Below are 19,727 nucleotides of genomic sequence, written 5' to 3' on the forward strand. Positions count from 1 at the left end.
CTTGTAATAAAGAAACACAATCCTAATATGATTAAACTTTTATATAAGTGAGTGATTCAGTAAAATATTCAATAAAATATTCTAAATAAAATATAACTGCAAACATAAATATGACCTCGTTTTTTAGAAAGCGCAATCAGTTATAGTAAAACGATGAAAATTAAAAGAAAAACAGGTTAGATTATGTTTGTCCACGATAAATCTTTCTCTGCCCTTGGACCGCTGCAGCCTGCGCATGCGCCTTAGCTGTCACGACTCGAACGTTTCTGCGTGCGGCTGGTGCAGGTGGAAACATGGCGATGAGGGCGCTCAGGGGGATGGTGAACGGGGCCATGACCGAGTTGTCATCGGCCGTCAGCGGGAGCAGACCGACAGCCGCCGATCCGGTCCTCTCGGCTGCCTCCAGGGAGCATGCGATGGCTGTGAGCCGGGACTACATCTCACAACCCCGCCTGAGTGAGTGTGGATGTGTCTGGAAAAATCCGCAGATAAAGCTCGGTCGACCTGATCCTGGCTGTTTCTGTCAGATCAGGAGGTGAACAAGGTGTCAGTCCTGATCATCTGGAGCTGATGTGGTGACTGTCAAACTGGGTCCGGCAGTGGTCTCGTCTGGGAGGTTTAAGATGTCTTTGAACCTTTATTCTAACAACGCCAAGGTTACTTTATATCTTCACCCAGCTTGGCTGTTTTCCTCCAGAATGTAGATAAACTGGTATAATTGTGGCTGGGAAGTCACAGGTGGTCCCAGGTTTTATGGGGCCCTGGGGCAGAATTGGACCTGGGCCACCCCTATCTCAGCAATCTCCTGGTTTGTTTGCTTACCAAGACAAATACAGTCGGCATTGGGTGGAATGGCGGATATTCTCCGACTTCCTGGGGCATTCATGTTTATTTTTCAAACTTAGAGCTTGGTTATTCAGACTTCTGAGTACACATGCATTACACAGCATCTCTTCTTTGCTGTTGGCAATTGATTATTGGTTCTCTGCATCTGATCTGACTCATACAGTGTTTAAATTAAGGAGCTAGCATATGATGCTCTGGGTGAAAATAAAGCATGTTGAAGGATGAAAAGGACTCCACATTTGTCATTTGTGTCAGTTCAATTAAAGATAGTGACACCTAATGAGTAATAAGTAACTTTATTCAGAAGATTATCTGGGCATTCTGATCAGGAGGCCCCTGTTCTTAAATTTAATCTGCTCAAAGCGGTGCAGTAATCTCAGGCGACAGGGCCTGAGTTGAGACTCATGTTTGAAAAAGCACAACTATTTCCAAACTTTGTCCACAGTTACATGGAAACATCTCAGTCTAATAGAAAAAATAATCACAATTATAAGCTGTAGTATTAAACTGGCAATTAGAAGGACTGGCTTCAGTAACCTGAAGCCTTTTCTTTCCCCCATGTTTTGCTTGTGTCGACATGATCTGTCATTCGTATAGATTAGAATCCTAGCAGTTCAACAAGTCGTAGGTCATGTGCTTCACATGAACCTTTATCCTAACCTGGATTCAGATGTTCCCTATAAACCATTGTGGATCAAAACAGACAGAAAAACAATATCGACATACAGGAACAGCAAACCTGCATCCCCATCAGCAGATCAGAGCTCGACGTTGAAATGATAAAGGTTTTCATGCTTAAATCAATTTGAGTTTTAATAACCATCTAAGTAAATTTTGGAGGATCAATGTTCTTGGTAATATTGTTAATTGTGTTGGAGATTTTACATTTCCTAATCAAAGTATTACATAACTGAAAGCAGAAATTTATAAATGCTGTAAAAACACATGTTTTTCCTCATTGTCTGACTGTATATCAGTCTAAACCGTTCCTGTTTCAGGTCAGAATAAATCATTACCTAAATTACCGGTACTTCTATTCACTAAATGACTGAATAAAAAGAAATAAATAAATAGGTAATTTTATAAAAATGATTATCTACAGCGCAACAAGTCCTACACTGTCATGGTTTAGCATTGCTCTCAGGGACAAAGAGCTTCAAGGCCAGTGTTTGGAGTGGCTGTTACCATGTCCTCCAAACTCCCATAGAACATCTGGTTTCATAGTTAAAAGGTGTTTGCTCAGGGAACTGATTTCAGGAATCCTAACTGACTTAATGATGGTGAGAGAAAAAGTTACATGGGTCAAAAACATCTGGTTTTAACTGTGCATAAATTCACTGTGTTGCTGCTCTCCATTTTCAGCCTATAAAACGGTATCTGGAGTCAACGGTCCCCTGGTCATTTTGGATCAAGTCAAGGTAAGAGGCAGAGACAGGTAGAGTCTGGCCACCTTCATGTCGTCCACATTTATCCAACCATGTTTAGACTCGCTTCTCAAAAAGCCTGTCAGACAGTTTAGTCTGGGCAACTGAAGTCAGTCCAGTTAAGGTACCTTCCTGGTGTCTGTATCTTTCTCCTATCATTGTGTGATCAGGAATATTCACTTAGTTTTGTTCAGGACCATGGTTAGTCTTAATGCTTGTTGGTCATGTTTCCTTTGAACAGTTTCCTAAGTACGCAGAGATTGTCCACCTGACCCTGCCTGATGGTACCAAGAGGAGTGGCCAGGTGCTGGAGGTTACTGGGTCCAAAGCTGTGGTGCAGGTAAGAGTGACAGTCAGAGAGATTTTCAAATCTTCCAAACCGATCAGCACTGTGTGAATAAAAGGGAAAATTTATTCATCAGGCTAAACTGAGAAAGACTAAGACAACTTTATTTGTCATTTTGTATGCCCAGAGTGCGTACAGAACGAAATTCCGTTGCATACAGCTTGTAAATTGCAGTAAAATTAAATTACAGTATAAGGTGCAGCAGTGATTTAAAAGTAAACAGTTTAAATGTAGACAATGCAGGAGAAGTCACAGTGTACAGGTGAGTATTTTTTAAAAACATTTCTATGTGCAGAATTTGATTGTGCAAAGGGCCTTTGAGCAAGAATGCATTTAAAAACTAAGAGTTCGGCAGCATTTGTATTGCTAGATGGAGATGCAATGATGCAAAATGTGCAGATATGCGAATGTTGTGCAGAGTTTATGGGTTATAGTTCAGCAGTTCAACAGTCTGATGGGAGCAGGGAAAAAGCTTTTGCAGAAAAGCAAAAAAACAAAACAAAACAACTTTAAACATTAACATGTTAGAAATGTTTGTAGTTCCATAACTTAAGGTGGTTTACTTAACCTTTCCTAAAAAGACAAGAATGCAGTGTTATTGTTGAAACACTTGTGCTTTAAAGTCAGAATGCTCCTGCTGGTCAGTCGAAGGATTATTAAGATTATTCCAGACAATTTCAAGTAAAACATTCTACAGTAGGAAGGAATATTCAAGCATGGGAAACATTATAGGAGGGGACATCCTAGAAAGTTCCCCCTCAGGCTTCACTGTCCAACACTCAGAGAAATGACAAGAATCCCTGCAGCTCATGCATATTAAATGTTCATGTTTGTGAAAAATAGAAAAGTTGGTAGAAGAAAAACTGAGAAAAGTTGGTAGAAGAAAAACGGCGGTCTGACCTAGGATGAACATTTCCCGATGAAGAAATCCCAGGACTTCTGAAAAATGTCCTTTTGGGCCAATGAGAGCAACATAGGAATTTATGGCCACAATGCTCCACAGCAAGTCTGGAAAAAACAAGACAGCTTCTCAGCACCAATGCCATGAAGCACGGTGGTGGAGAGGTGATGATTTGGGTTGGTACTGCAGCCTCAGGTCTGAGCAGCTCGCAGTCACTGACGTGATCATGAACCTTCATACAGCCACTGTGAGGCCGTCTGACTGGTCAAAGCGTGAACAGAGGAAGATCATCAACAAGAGCACAGAGGCCCTTCTATGACAGAGAGGCTGACAGAGAACAAGGTCAAGGCAATGCAGAAAATAAACTGGATGAAAAGTTGAGACCTGGTGTCAGTTGTGACTGCATCGCTCCCTGATTCTACATTTTGCTTTTTTTATGACATGCTGAAGAAAAGTAATTCTTCATTAGAAACTGTAAAAACCTGGTCATGCTGTATATGATCAAGAAATTTAAAACCTGAATCAAAATATGTGTTCTAATGGTTTTAAAAATCAGGGACGTTTCAGAACTTATGCGGTGCGGCTGACAGCCAGACTGAATGTTGGTAACGTTGAGGAAGGGATGCTCTGTCTGCATAGGCTCCCTCCATTTGATTTGCTGTTTGTTTTTTTTATTCTGTCCAAATGCTCTGCAGGTGTTTGAGGGCACATCAGGCATCGATGCAAAGAAGACCAGCTGTGAATTTACAGGAGACATCTTACGAACACCTGTTTCTGAGGACATGCTGGGTTCGTGTCTTGTTTTCCATTCATTCCTATTCAGACATACTATTTGTGTCTTGTTAGACAGCAATGAGGCATTTCTCATGTTTTCAGGGCGCGTGTTTAACGGCTCTGGCAAACCCATTGACAGAGGACCAGCAGTGCTGGCAGAGGACTTCCTGGACATAATGGGTACGTCTGGTAGCATTTACTTTTTGTTTAGTTTTAGTTTTGTTTATTTATTTATTTCGTTCAAAAATAACTTTAAAATTCTTACACACAACACTAGAAAATAGATGCATCTTGAATGAAAAGGAGCAGAGAGAAGAGCAATCTTATGATATCTGCTCCTTAACTTATCTTACAATAATTGTGCATCAGTTCTGTTTTTTACAGTATTTACATCCATCTTGTCTCAGTTATCCATATTTGCTGTAATTACATTTTACAGTATTCAACAATATTATATAGCATCATTCAAACTCAACTCAAAGTGCTTTACACAGAAACAAAATAAAACATGTTAAACATTAAAACATTTGTTTCAAAGAGCGTTGTATAGAAAAGAAACAAATGCTAAAATGCTAAATTTCTCTTAATAATTTATTATTTTTATTATTATTATTATTGATTATCAGCTTGATCAACAAACCACTGAATTATTCCATAATTTTATACTCAATATACTTAATTTAATACATTTGGAATATTCACTGGGTGTAAAAAGTTGCCAAAAGTAGTGAAGCCAGTTCCCCACGTCTTCTGGAAATTGGGTGTGTGTGTGTTGTTCCACAGGCCAGCCCATAAACCCTCAGTGCCGCATCTATCCTGAAGAGATGATCCAGACTGGCATATCCGCCATTGATGGCATGAACAGCATTGCTAGGGGGCAGAAAATCCCCATCTTCTCTGCCGCTGGGCTGCCACACAATGAGGTACACAAACATTGCATGGCTATCCTGGTCAAACTGGAAATAAGATGGGTGCAAGACAGACTGACTTTGTTCTAAAGATATACTGATCTGATTTTTATTGGCCCATATCGATTTCTGGTGTTCCTTTGGCTCTGGCCTGCTGATTCTGGTTCTGGCCATTTCAATTTTTTCTAAAAACTAACACAGACGTCTTTTGTGTAAACCTTATAAAGATTTAATAGTGAAATTATGTGTTTATGCATTTACAGATTGCTGAAGTGTAAAGGTTTCAGGAACCTGATTTTGTTCACATCCACACCAAAGACTGTTGTCATCATGAAGCATCCGAATTTCATGTGGTGCATTCACTGACTGTAAAAAGATCTGATTTTTCACTCTGTGATGGGCCGATTACCTGTCTGGACCGATCAAGCCAAAAATGGGCCAATTTTGATCAACACCTGATTTAACTGTATATCCCTAATTTCAAACCTTTTTTTTTTTTTTTTTTTTTTTTTTTTAAAGAATATGTTTATTTATTTTCCATTTCACAGCAAGTAGACAAATATCCAATATGCAATGGCTTAAACAAACCAACAAACAAGCAAACAGGAGAAAAAACAAAACAAAACAAAAAAAAAAAACACACAGAGGCTCAGCTATGCATATACAGTTCCATATATGGAGGAAAAAAAAGTAAAAATAGAAAAAGTGCAACAGCATGTCTTCCTTTATGACCTTTCAGGAAATCCTTTTAACAAAATGGCTGATACATTCGGGTCAAGGTAGTTCAAATAAGGTTCCCATACTTTATAAAATTGTTTCGATTTGGAGTGTATCATACATGTTAAATATTCCAAGGGTATCAAATCAAAAAGCACCTTATGCCAGCCTTTAACAGTTGGGTCTCTATTATTTATCCACTGCAATAAAATATTCTTCCTAGCTGCATATGTAAGAATACAGAACAGTCTCTAATTTTTTAACAGAACACATCTTGCTGGAAGGCCTAGAATAAGAGACATTGGGTCCATCTGTAGCTTCAGTCCTAATATCCTTTCAATTTCAGTTAAAATATTAGACCAATATCTTTGTAACTTATGGCATGACCAAAGACAATGAGTTAATGTTCCCACTTCAGTTTTACATTTAAGACACATTGGTGATAAAGTGGGATTGAAATTGTGCCTACGGTTAGGGGATATATGCATTCTATGCAAAATCTTAAATTGTATCGACTTGGCACGGTTACATACTGAAACTGATCTAGCATAGGTCCATATATCTTTCCACTCATTATCATGAATTGTAACAGAAAGCTCTTTCTCCCATTTCTCTCTAAGCTCTTGCAAAGCTACAGGTGGAATATCACGCATAGCTCTGTAGAGTATCCTAATGGACATTTTCCCAACTGCTCCAAACAGCACTTTCTCAAGAGGAGATATCTCAGTATTACTAATTAGGGTTGTGCTTTGCACTATATAGTGTCTTATTTGCAAGAAACAAAAGAAATCACGTCTGGGGATATTGTATTTCTCAACCATCTGATCAAATGACATCAAAGAATTATCAGAAAATAAATCTTTCAGGACGTTAATGCCAGAGATACCCCACTGTTTAAAGCCAGTGTCAAGCAGCCCTGGTTGGAAATCGGGATTGTTAAGAATAGGAGTGAAAACTGATGTTAGTTTGGACCTACCCTCAAGTCTACGCATTAGTCGCCATGCATTAATTGTGTAACAGGGTTGTCACAGCACAGCCTGATAGTCCTAAAACTCTTAATAAACAACAGGTCTCTCAGTGGATATTTTGATAGGGAGGTTTCAGCACCCAACCAAGTAGAAGTTTTATCATTTAAGATCCACTCATGAATAAATCGCATATGAGTACACAGCTGATACTTTCTGAAATTTGGTAAGTCTAAACCTCCCTCAGTGCTTGGCAGCTGTAAAGTAGCTATCTTTAGCTTTGGTTTGCGTTTGCTCCATATAAAAGAACTAAGCCAGCCATTTAGTTTTTTCACAACTCCATTAGAAAATAAAACAGGGATCATTTGGATATGATAAAGTACTCTAGGCAATATGTTCATCTTAATGAGGGCTATGCGTCCTAACCAGGAGACGGGTAGGGAATTCCAGCGCTCCAAATCTTGTCTCACTTTCTCAAATAAGGGAACAAAATTAGCTTTATACATTTGCTTAAATGTAGGGGTTATAAATATATACCTAAATAGGTAAAGCCTGTTGGAGACCACTTAAAGGGGAAAAAGGGGAGTGCTTTAGGTATTGAGTTTAGACTCCCAATCGGCAAGGCCTCAGATTTTGTCAAGTTAATTTTGTAACCAGAAAATTTACTAAACAAATCAATAACATTAAGTAAAGCAGGTACTGATGTATCAGGACTTGAAACATAAATTAGGACATCATCCGCATAAAGGCTTATCTTATGATGTATCCCATCAATTTGCAGGCCTTGTATAGAGGGGGCTAATTTCAAACCTTTTATGAACTCAATTGTACACTACTGGGCTTTGAAGCAAATAGAGGCATGAGCACAACTCTTTCACAACCACTGTCAGTTTTATTCCACCTGATTGTTTTCCTTGTCAGGAGTAGGACTCTTAGGACTCTTTAAGGTGTAGCTTTTTCATGATGAGTTCCACTGGAGCAAGTTGGGAAAACTGCATACAGATGGGAACAAGGAAGCAACATCAGGTTAAGCTTAGGTCATAGCATAAGATCATTTCATTTTCCCAATAGTAAGTACATTTTATACAGTATAACCCTGTGGATAGCTGTCCGAAGTGATGTATGTCAGATCTAATAATGTGTTAAAAAGGTAATAGCAGATAAAAGAAGCAACATGAAAAAATAATAAAAATCACACAACAAATTTTACATAAAAAAACACACAAATTAAAGTAAATGTCTCATTGAGAAAATTAGCAGGCTGAAAAAGCCTAATTATAAGGGAAAGATTTTAGCCTAGCCTTAATAACATGGATTAAATGTCAAGGGAAGCTAATTCAGAGCAGCATCTCCTTTGTGCCTAAAACAGGATCAGGGAACATGGAGAAAATCTTTCTGTCACGATTTGTCTTCGATGAACCCAGGACCACACACGGGACTAAAATTGAGTTTTTATTGAATGGTAGTTGGGATGGTGGATGATGAAACCAGAGAGGCAGTATTGCACGGTAACAGGGGTGCAGATGACAGCAGGAAAAAAGTCCCGTCTAGACTTTTTATTCAAGTTTTACACTGAAGCTGCTCTCAACCAATTAAACCTGGCAGAGCCGGGACATTAGCCAATCAGAAAGGGAGTAGGGCGCTCCAGGACACTAAATAAAATGACATGCTTACAGAATTATTAAGAAAACTACATCAAAAAGATAAAACAAATAAACTGCAGCTACAACATGGACTGGAGAACAGGTTCTAACTGGGTGAGGCCAGAGAAAGGCGATTCTCGACAAGAGTTTTTATGAAGTTAAAGTGGAGCGCGGACACAGGGTTCATCCTGGACAGGTCTCCAGTCACTGTGCTAAAATATAACCATTTTATTAAACTTCAAAAAAGTTAAATCATGCCTTTATAAACTGTAATGATTAATTGGTGAACAATAACGGGCAAAGCAGAGACTGATTATTGTCATGTGCAATCTGTGTCAAATTAAAATGTATTATGTCATGATAGTGTTGGTGATGTGTCCTGCATTTCCAAGGCTGTGTTTGGCCTTGTATGATCATAATATTGGTTTATATTGAATGTGACAGGGAGCCAGAGGAGTTGATGTACAGATGTGAAGTAGATTATGTAATGATGCAAGCTGCTGTCCTTTGAACCAGCTGCAGTTTATGGAGGTTTTCCTGAGGACAGGGAGGAAAGGGAGCTTGGATTGTAAAGTGGTCTCTGGACCAGTTTGTCAAAAGTATGAAGGAAGAACTTGATGCTGCAGAGATGAAAGTTAACCAGATGATGATGTGGATGTGGAAAGTGATGAAGAGGCTGTCCAGGATGACACAAAGGCTCTAAAGCTGAAAGGTGGCAGAGATACAGGAATTTTCAATGGATATTTTAAAAGTACCAGATTTGGTTAAAGTTGACTTTGCACAATAAGCAAGGGGGCCAACTAATGTGGCATGATGTCCATGGCCCCGGGAATGTATGGGCTGGCGAGACATTTTTTTTCAGTCAAACATTATTTTTGCTTCAACCCATGTGCTAACTTTACTTGCACCGCTTCTTTTGTTAATATGGCAAAGCCCTATTAGCAAAAGAAGGACATGCATCAGGCACCAGGATGCACGTGATGAGAGGGGAGACAAGTGGATCCAGTAGCAAGCAGAGATTAATAACGTAAAACTGAGGCAGGAAACAAACGGTCAGTAGGAGCAAACCAGGCAGACAGGCGAGGAGTAGGTGTTGCATGATGACGAACCGGCAGAGGAGTGACAACAGAGGGAGGCTGGCAGGTGAAATGAGTCTGACTGATTAATGACTAACAGGTGTGACTGACTGCAGAGGGAGTGAAGAGAAAGCTAAATGAGGAGAAGGATGAGCTGAAAACTAACAAAAAAAGTCAGTTCATAACTGAAACCCTAACAAGGAGGAAAAACTGAAAATAAATAGTAAACAAAAGCCAAGTCAAAACTAAACCCTGACACTTTGTCTGTTCATGTGAGAGGTCTGTGAGATAGACAAAGATTTACAAGTTCATTCAGAAATAAAGTGGGTTCACCCATCTAAGGCTAAATATGTGACCATCCGAATCCTAAAATGAGGAGTGAACTGGAAATGGAGACATTGCTTTAAGCAAGGACTGGAGGGATGGTCTCTTGTTTCTTGGTACCGGTAGTGGTCTTTCAGAAGCAGCATTAACACAAGTCTTTGTTAGTTAGAATGTCTTTAAAAGGGAGCAAACACGTTTAAATCTGTGTCCTTTCACAATTATTACTTAACAGTTTATCCTACTGCTGTCGGCTTATTATTTCTTTCATCCCAAATATCTGGACTCTGTTCCCCTATGGATCCGTTCAGGTTCTGTCTAATTGATGCTTGCTTCAAACTGAAAGAAAGAAAGTTAATTTCCTGTCTGTTAATTAATTCAATGTCATTTCCTTTGAACTGCTCTGATTTCATTCATATGAAGAAATATTCAAAGTTTTATCTCTGACTAAGGTGAAAGGTGAAGCAATGATCATTTCAGAGAGTTTATGAGTCATTTCCTTTTTTCTGTCCTCTCGTCAGATTGCAGCTCAAATCTGCCGACAGGCTGGTTTGGTGAAAAAGTCCAAGGACGTGATGGACTACAGCGAGGAGAACTTTGCTATTGTTTTTGCTGCTATGGGGGTGAGATCCTGATATTCTTCTGTCCAAGACCTAATCTTATTAATACACTGTGCTTTATTGCATTGTGTGGCTTGCAGAGCCTTGTCTATCTTAAACCCTTTATAGTGTCGGACATTCCAACAACAGGCATCTATTCAAACCATATTCTAATGTCACTGCCTCCTAGACACAAACTAGTGCAGGATGGGGAATTGGAAGGAAAATAACATGTTTTCAAACATTTCATTGGACTTTTATATGATGCCCCTAAATCAACTTTCCAAACATGGTTGTGTTGCTATTGCAGGAAGATTCAGGCCGTCTATGTGGTGTCAAAATGTCGAAACAAAGCCTTCTTTAATCAGTTTAACTGTTTAGTTTGATTCTAAAATCAAGTGATGGTCTGTCCTGTAGTAACTAGAGAGTGATTAAGTTGATGAGCCATAAAGTAAAGGTATGCTTGAGTTATTGAGGCGATGTTAAGAGAAGAGGTAACTATCATTGAACAACAGATTGGTGTCATGCTGAGGAAGAGTCCCACAGATGTGATATTTGCTTGGAGAGGTTTAGAGAATTCTAGGAAGAGTTAAGCTGTGTCGTTGTGGATCTAGAGAAGCACATGAGCAGAGGTCCATCATCCACAGCAATGGGCAGAGAGAAAAGAAGACCACAAAGAAGGGTTATGGATGTTGTGAAGGGGGATGAGCAGAGGGTTGGAATGCCAGGAGGATGTTGGAGATATGGTAAGATGAAAGTAGATAGTCCACTAGTGTGACTTCTAAAGAAAGCAGCTGAAAGAAGAAAGTAGTTCAGGTAGAGGCCTTTTTTTTCTTTAAATAGAAGTGAAGTAGTGCAGAGGAAGAGAAGGGAGGAATTTAACCTACAACCAACCGATTGTCCTATTTTTGAGAGGAATCTTTTTTTTTAAACTGAGAGTTGGCTGACATGATGTAGAGGAGGAAGGTGGACACACAAGCTGTTCTACTGTGGAATAGACGGGAAGAGAAATGATGTAGGAGTTATCTTGAAGGAGGAGTTTGTCAGGAGTATTCTAGAGGTAAAAAGAGTGTAATTTAGGATGAGCTAATGCCATCAGATAGACAGGTATGAGAGTACTTGGTATCTCTTCTGGAAGGAAAGTTGGAATGAGGAACTACGGCATATCTAGAGAAAAAGATTTGTTAAAAAGAAGTTACAGGGATGCTGGGAAATAAAGTGCAAAGTGAAGGTAGAGGTAGTTAAGGACGGACAGAGGGCAGATAGTGACTTGTATGCCAGGCTGGACAGTAAGGAGGGGGAGAAGGATTTATACAGGTTGGCAAGGCAGATACAGGAAGGATGTTCAGCAGGTTAGAGTGATTAGGAATCAAGATGGAAATGTACTGACAGGTGCAGCAAGTATGATGGGGAGATGGGAGCGGTACTTTGAAGGAAAACGAGAAAGAAGAGAAGAAGAAGCAAATGTTGTGGACCAGGAACTACGAAAGATAAGTTAGCAGGAAGTAAGAAAGGCATTGAAAAGGGTGAAGAGTGGAAAGGCAGTTAGTCCTAATGATACCTGTGGAGATATAGACGTGTCTAAGAGAGACAGCAGTGGAGTATTTGACTCTTTCAATGAGATATTAGAGAGCTAGAAGATGCCTGAGGACCTGTGGAGAAGTGTGCTGGTACTGATTTTCAAGAACTAGGTAGATGTGCAGAGTTATTGCAAGTACAGAGGAATAAAGTTGACGATACAATAAACATAAGATAAAAATTCCGTTAATGTCCTTCAATGGGGGAATTCAGGAATGAATTAACTTATGGGAAAGAGTAGTGGAAGCTAAACTGTGGTCAGAAGTGAGCATCTGGGCGCAGCAGTATAGTTTCATGCCAAGATAAAGTACTACCGATGGGTGAGGCTGTTGATGGAGAAAGTCAGAGGTCAAGTGTTAGCTCCATTGTGTTTTTTTTTTTTTTTTTTTTTTTTTTTTTTTAGATCTAGAGAAAATAGTTGACAGGTGCCAAGTGAGGACCTGGGGTATTATGTGATAAAGTCTGGAGTAGCAGAGAAGTATGTTAGAGTAATGCAGGACATGAGAGCAGTAAGACAGTGGTAAGTTGTGCTCTAGGTGACAGAGGAGGTGGAAGTGGGGCAGTTTCCAGGATCGGCTCTGAGTCCTTTCTTGTTTGCTGTGGGGATGACAGGTTAACAGATGAGGTTAGACAGGAATCTCCGTGGACTATGATGTTTGCAGATGACATTGTGACCTGTGCTGAGAGCAGGGAACAGGTGGAGAAACATCTAGAGAGATGGAGGTTTGCCCTGGAAAGGAGGAGAATGAAGGCTAGCTGTAAGGAGACAGAATACGTGTGCGTGAATTAATTGGACCATTCTTTGTCTCTCCTCAGGTAAACATGGAGACTGCCAGGTTCTTTAAGTCAGATTTTGAGGAAAATGGATCCATGGACAATGTCTGTCTGTTCCTCAACTTGGCCAATGACCCCACGTATGGCTTTTTTCTAAGATGTGTGGATATATACTTTCATGTAGATATTTTCTAAGATGTTGATCCTTCTTATCAACATGTAGGTGTATGAACCCCATTTTTATCAATCATTGGAGTACTTTAACCTACAACCTAGGATTTGGTTTAATACTTGACAGTATTTATGTGCATCAGAAAAACTAGAAATAAGATGTACTTTCAGCGTTGTTGCAAAAACATATTTATGATATTTAGTTTTTAAAGGAAATGCTTTTTTCTTCTTTGTATTGAGATTCAATTAATTATTTAACCAATTTCCCAATTAAATGATACCACAAAATGTTGATTTTTTTTTTGTTTTTGTTTAGAGTGTTGCAGATGAGAAAAGTTTAGGTTTTTAAATTTATTTTTGCAGCATTGAGCGAATCATCACTCCTCGTTTAGCTCTGACGTCTGCGGAGTACCTGGCCTATCAGTGTGAGAAGCATGTCCTTGTCATCCTGACCGACATGAGCTCCTATGCAGAGGCTCTTCGAGAGGTCTGTCATCTTCTTTTTTAGTCTATATCCTGATGTTATTGCAGGAAATGGGGGGGAAAAAAGGGTTTTATGTGTTCTCTCCCAGGTGTCCGCTGCCAGAGAGGAGGTGCCGGGCCGCCGAGGTTTCCCTGGATACATGTACACTGACTTAGCTACCATCTATGAGAGGGCTGGCAGAGTGGAGGGCCGAAATGGCTCCATCACCCAAATCCCCATCCTCACCATGCCTAATGATGGTACTGGCTCAGAATGAGCTTAGAATGTTAGCAGCTACAGGGCTTCTAAAGAGTGATGCTTTTGTTGTCTTTCAGACATCACCCACCCCATTCCTGACCTCACTGGTTACATCACAGAGGGGCAGATATACGTGGATAGACAGCTTCACAACAGACAGGTTATTTTCTCCTCTTACTTAAAACGAACATGTTTCAACATGGCTTTGCCCCATGTGATTTCCAGTATGATGCTTTATTTATTTCTCCCCATTGATTCTGTTTTTGACCTTGACATTGATGAGCTGAGTTTGAAAGTTGTCATTAAACTGGACAAAAAGCAAGCCTCTAAAGTCTTTTGAGGTTATTTGAAAGTTATGGAGTCAAAAAATGTATTCTTAGTTTGGTGTCTTACCTCCAATCTAGTAGCCTTAACTACCTGACAAGGTTTGATTTTTGCCGTGTTCGCTTGGACTTGGCGTCAGAATGAAATCATCCACTAGATTTTTGACTGAACTGGGATTTGTGTCTTTGGGAGTTTGAACTGGTGGTTGTATTTTATTAGGCTTGAAGCTGGGCCTGACCTGGAATGTTAGTCCGAACCTAGGACTTAAAGCTGCACATATATCAAATCACATTTGCCATTGCAAGATCAGTGTGTGTAGTCACAAAGGAGTGATTGGATGCAGTATTTGGTAGGAGATAATATTTCATGTGTCATGCACTCGCTTGTATATTCACTTGTATATTATATTTGGCAATCTGAATGGACTTTACGTTTCCATAAAGCCTACTGCAAATGCTGTGACTCACAGTGGTGGGAAAGTGTCCAGGAAATCAGGGTTAATCATAATCAATACTGTTATCACATTATAAATCTTGATGCTAGAGGGGATTTCTGATCTTCTCTTCAGATGGAGTGTTACTTAATACTTCCTGATGTTGTTGTGGGATCTGTTTTAAGCTTGGAGGTGTTTTCTATGGCTGGGGATCTTTTTTTGCAAAATGCCCTGTTGCTAAAATGTTTACTTTAAGGTCTTCGCGTTTCCAGCCAGGTGTTCAAAATGTTTGTTCTAACAATAAATCTAAATTACCTATATTCCTAAAATGTCAGCCCTTCCCGGACAGCTGTGGTGTTTGTGAAAACTTTCAGTTGTTGAAGCCGTCTGCTTCCCCGGGTTCGTTAATTCGTTGTGCAGGACTTTAAAATAATAACTCAGCCATGGACGCAGAATTTCAGTTTCACCTTTGCAAAGGGGAGAGATGGTACACCTGCCGATTCCGGGCAACAACTCTCGCTCTCTCTCCCGCTCAGGCTAGTTTTATTAAAGTTAGAACACAGATTATACAAAGTCACACAATGAATGACGCACACATCCTATCGCTATCTTACTCCCTAATAACTATCTTCCCTCATTATTTTCTCCAGCTGCATGTGAACTGGAGTTTCTGTTCTTTCCCACTGCCTCGGACTGGCCTTGAAAGTTTTCCTGATACTCATACACTGAACCTATTCACATTCTCTTCTTCTGGTAAACAGACAGGCCTCAAAGCAAATATATTGCACAATAAAAGCATGTTATACCTTCATAAATGTGTACTAAAAATGAATCAAAGTTAATACATTCCACAATTCCCCCTTTTGAACTCTTTTAAGAGTTCACCCATAAACTATTGCAGTAGAAAACCCTAAATTTACCAGGTTTGTTATGACACCTTTGGTAAATACTTGATTATATTGTAATGGTAATAAGTTCTAAGCACCAGTCATTGGATGCTGCTGTAATAGCGCGTCTTTGTGGTCTTCCTAGGTGGATCAGCTGGACATGTTCAGGAATGGAAAGTCGCAAAAATACCACAATATACCTGTAACAATAACAACTGATAATAATAGACCTCCAGCAACACAACCCTTAGGGGGTTTGGTTAATGCTATTTTAGTGCCCCTGTGGAAAAACACCTGTGGAGAAACACACAAATTTCAACAAGAAATGCAAAAATACATATATAAAAACAATTTTTTTTTTTTTTTTTTTTTTAGTTCTCTGAGTCTCTTATTGGTTTTCTTCTTCTCTCTGAGTGTAAGAGTTGCTACAACACCATGTGGTCAGGTAAAAAACACTACTTCCGCCTCTTCTGTTTTATGCTTTTTTTTTTTTTTTTTTTCTTTTGTGGAGCAGGAGAGCAGCTCACTGCCCACTTCTTCCGCCTCTTCTTCTTTGTTCTTCTGCTCTGTCTCCTTTGCGCGATTTTTGTGAGTGAGCTTAAGCTCACTGAATCTCTCTACGGGTTTTATTATGACCGTGGTTGAGTAGAGGATTCACCGATAGGCTCCCTTTCACAGCGTTGTGGTGTTATCCTGTAAATCCTGGCGCACCTGATGCTTGAGAGCGCTGGGGTTCCTCAGCGGGTGCACACTGACTCCAATGATACCAGGTGTCGCCTTTTCCTTTGAGCCTGACAGCGTGCGAAGTGCGTTCCACCGTCTGGTACGGGCTGGTCCACCTTGGTTCTGACCACTTTCTTTTGATGACTTTCCCACTCTGGTTCTGCGCTGGTCTCGGTGTTTCCTTTGGCACCCTGTGGTGGGACCTCACGGCTCCGCACTCTGGTCAGAGCGCCCTAAATAACAACCCCCACTTCTGTCCTTCGTTGACCTTAGCGCGCACTCAGCCGAGGTCTGGGGGTTTGTGGACCCTTCTTCACATTCCTTAGGAATCTCCAATATAATCTGAAACTACACAACAATCTTTAGATGTCAAATTTCGTGTGCTACCTGTGAATCCTGGGAGGTTGACGTCGCAACCCCGAAAAACTCCTTCCAGTCAGAGAGTGCATCCTGTAATGAAATTAACTGAACACTCCAACAAGAAACAAAACTTTACCCCATATCAATTTAGTCTGTGCACAGATTTCAGCCAATTATTTTTCAGATACTAATTAATCCTTACCACCTTTTATTGTTCCATCTTCATCCTGTCAGGAAACCTATTTTTAGAAATGTAATAGTTAATGAGACATTTTATCATAATTTCTCTGTTCTCTCCTTTCACAGGCCTCTTGTCATCCTGTAAAAGAATTCACGCACGCACACACAAACACTTTTAAACCTCGGATGTGTCACCGTGTCTGTGGAATCAAAAGTTAGTTAATTGTGGTTTGAAATCAAAGTACATTTTTTCCTATAACGATGTCCAAATCTTCCTTGGATTAAAATGACCACACATCGCACACACACTACTTTACACACGACATTGCTGTAACCTCTATAACCCCAGATGTCCTACTCCGGGTGCTTCAGAAAAAGTTCCTGTTTTAATCCTGGAGGAAACACCATGAGGTTGTTTTACAGCACCCGTTCTACTCTAACACACCTCTGAAGCTGCTCTGCTCCACCTACACTCTTCTTGTAATTAATCAGTGAGAATGCTATACAGCCTTCTCACTTATTGTTTTCCTGTTTTTCTTTATTATTATTATTATTATTATTATTATTATTATTAGGTCGATGTCTAACTACTCCCGCATACTTCAACCAATTTCAACAATTTTGGTGTCAAAACGTTCGGCTCGTTCCCGGCATGCCTGCTATATCTCATGGTTATGCTAACGTTTACACTTTTTAAAATATTTTAAAATAATTCCTTCAAATTCTTCCCATTCTTCTAATTGTTCTTAATCTTCAAATTCTTTCAAGTTTTTTTTTAATTTTTCAAATTTCTTCAAGTTTTTCAAATTCTTCAAATCCCTTTAAATTCTTAATTCAAATTTTTTTTTTTTAATTCTTTAAATCTGATTTCAATGTTTTCTGCATCTTCTGCTCAATCATTCTGCAGATTAGCATTCTCACTCGCTGTTACGCAGGAACAGCTTTTTCTAGTTCCTCTCTCAGTTCCTCTTCAATAGATGCCATTCTCATGTCAAAAATCCTGCACCCTGTTTTTCTATTTTATGTTTTTCTATTTTATCTAATATTTACTGATATGTACATCCCCCTTTTGGAATCAAACTAGTTTTATTCCAGAAACAACAGTAAAATGTAACGTTCTGTTTTGGTCTAGGTTTATTGTTTGGTGAAGTTAGTTCTCTCCTGCCTCTGGTTTTATTTCTTTTGTAGGTTCTATCTTGTTTTAGGTTCCTGTTTAGTCTGTGTATGGTTTTAAGTTTTCCGGTCTTTGTATTAGTCCTTATCTGTGCTCTGTGCTTTGTGTTATCCTCAGTCTTAGGTTTATTCTTCTGTCAGCATCGTTATTGCTTCCACCGTCCTATGGTTAATTAGTTCCCTCTGCTCACCTGTTCGCCTGTTTATTTAAGCCTCACTTGCTCCTCAGTTATTTGTTGGTCCGTCACACTCACATGCCCATGCTCCTGTTCCTCCTCGGTTACTCTCTCTGTTTTGGTAAGAGCCCCGGCACCTTTATTCTGTTTTGGATTACCTGTTTCAGTTTACTCTGCCCAGTCTGTTCGCCAGTTCCCGTCCAGCTTGTTTGGATGTCTGCCTTACCTCTATTTGGATCCTGTTTATGTTCACCTGTCTTCCATTAAATCCAGTTTAAAGGAATAACTCTGTTCTGCAGAATATCGGGTTCTGCTCCACACCCATCATTACATAAGAAGCTGTCAATAATAGTCAATTCAACTGCATAGGGTAATCTATGGTGAAGTAAGAAGAAAAAAAAAAAATTTCCTCGAATCCTGAATCCAAATCAAAATCTTATTCAACTTTATCATACCTGATATTTTCCCGAGGTCCCTCAAAGGTTGCGTGAGATCAACGTACCCACCATGTAGTTGTCACAACAGCCATTTAGTCCCAAAACTATAATGTGTCTTCCACACGCTGTAGTTTGGGTTTGTTAGAACGCTTTGCTTGTTATTGGAGGACACATTGGTTGTTCCTGCGGAAAATAACACAGCCCAGGAAAGACACGTTCCTTGGCAAATTGCTATTTTATCTTTACTAACCTTAAATGTAAGTGGAACACATGAAAGTATTCCCACCTCCGTGGACCTTCTGCTGATTAATGATGATCAGTACGTTCCCGGCCATGGTAACACTTCAAACTCATGTTTGAAATAAACTTATCAGTTACATCACAGATAACTTAAAAGGTATGAGTATATTTTAAAACAACAAACCTGCACGCTGGTAGGAGCCCAATCAGTTGCCTGAAGGGAATGTTTAACCATGCCCCTACTTCTTTGTGGTGCTCAACATGGAGAGAAAGACAAATGTGTGAAATCGTTTCATCCGACCTCATATATCGTTATAAATTGTTCAGCAGTAGCAGCTGCCAAACGCTCAGGTGCCACATACATATTCCTAGAATGACTGTCTGTGTTTTACCTTAAAGAATCATGATACCAGTCTGTGCGGTTGCTGTCGTAGAACAGAGTGACGTGTGGCAGGTCAGGTGGGAGGAAGAGCAGGAACCCAGACGTTGCATCTTCCATAGCTGGAGAGAACACCAGTTGTAGCAGGCTCTGTTCTCAGTCCTCCATAGATGCTAGCAATGCTTTCTCCCCCTCAGATCACAACGGCAGACACTGTTTCTTCTCTCAGTATCATATTCAGTGACAGTCTTAGTCCACAACTCAGAGGCCCATATGTGTCTCCAGTGTCCACCAAAAGTTCATGCAGTCTTTTCCGCTGACAGCTCGGAGTCTGCAGTGCTCATGCAGCTGGCCATGCTCAGGGGTGTGTCATCAGAAGAGTTATCCCCTTGCAGGGGTACTGACCTTGAGGAGGTGAGGTCATGTCAGGACTTGGTTGCTTCATACCAGGTGGACCTGCTGGTGGGGTGAAACAGCCCACAGGCTGTTCAATGTCCAGGACAATCACAATTGTATGTCGATGGGTGCTTTAACATGTCCACCATATCAGCTCCAAACACTCATCCATCACGCCCTGGGTTCAATACTCGACGCCACACTGACCACCAAGCCATCTGCTTCCACGTTCAGCAACCAACAGACCTGTAAATA

At 40.0% G+C, this 19,727-nt stretch overlaps 1 protein-coding gene and 1 long non-coding RNA gene across 3 annotated transcripts in view; one reads left to right on the plus strand and one right to left on the minus strand.

Annotated features, from left to right (window-relative positions):
• Positions 1–228: 228 nt before the first annotated feature.
• The window catches only part of LOC105918654 (V-type proton ATPase subunit B, brain isoform), a 29,070-nt gene continuing 9,571 nt past the window's right edge, over positions 229–19,727 (plus strand). For both annotated transcript variants that reach the window (XM_036140662.1, XM_036140663.1), the window contains exons 1-11: positions 229–456; positions 2,209–2,264; positions 2,512–2,610; positions 4,213–4,306; positions 4,394–4,471; positions 5,075–5,214; positions 10,443–10,544; positions 12,915–13,012; positions 13,407–13,530; positions 13,616–13,766; positions 13,842–13,924. In XM_036140662.1, the coding sequence (XP_035996555.1) occupies positions 294–456; positions 2,209–2,264; positions 2,512–2,610; positions 4,213–4,306; positions 4,394–4,471; positions 5,075–5,214; positions 10,443–10,544; positions 12,915–13,012; positions 13,407–13,530; positions 13,616–13,766; positions 13,842–13,924 (1,188 nt within the window). In that variant the 5' untranslated portion in view covers positions 229–293. The remainder of the gene's footprint in view (positions 457–2,208; positions 2,265–2,511; positions 2,611–4,212; positions 4,307–4,393; positions 4,472–5,074; positions 5,215–10,442; positions 10,545–12,914; positions 13,013–13,406; positions 13,531–13,615; positions 13,767–13,841; positions 13,925–19,727) is intronic.
• LOC118563984 lies at positions 15,784–19,553 on the minus strand. Its single transcript, XR_004931569.1, has 2 exons — positions 18,882–19,553; positions 15,784–16,581 (listed from the first exon to the last, which is right to left on the minus strand). It is a non-coding gene; the product is annotated as an uncharacterized LOC118563984 (long non-coding RNA).

This window comes from Fundulus heteroclitus, chromosome 8 (assembly GCF_011125445.2).
Source record: "Fundulus heteroclitus isolate FHET01 chromosome 8, MU-UCD_Fhet_4.1, whole genome shotgun sequence".
Classification (NCBI taxonomy): domain Eukaryota; kingdom Metazoa; phylum Chordata; class Actinopteri; order Cyprinodontiformes; family Fundulidae; genus Fundulus; species Fundulus heteroclitus.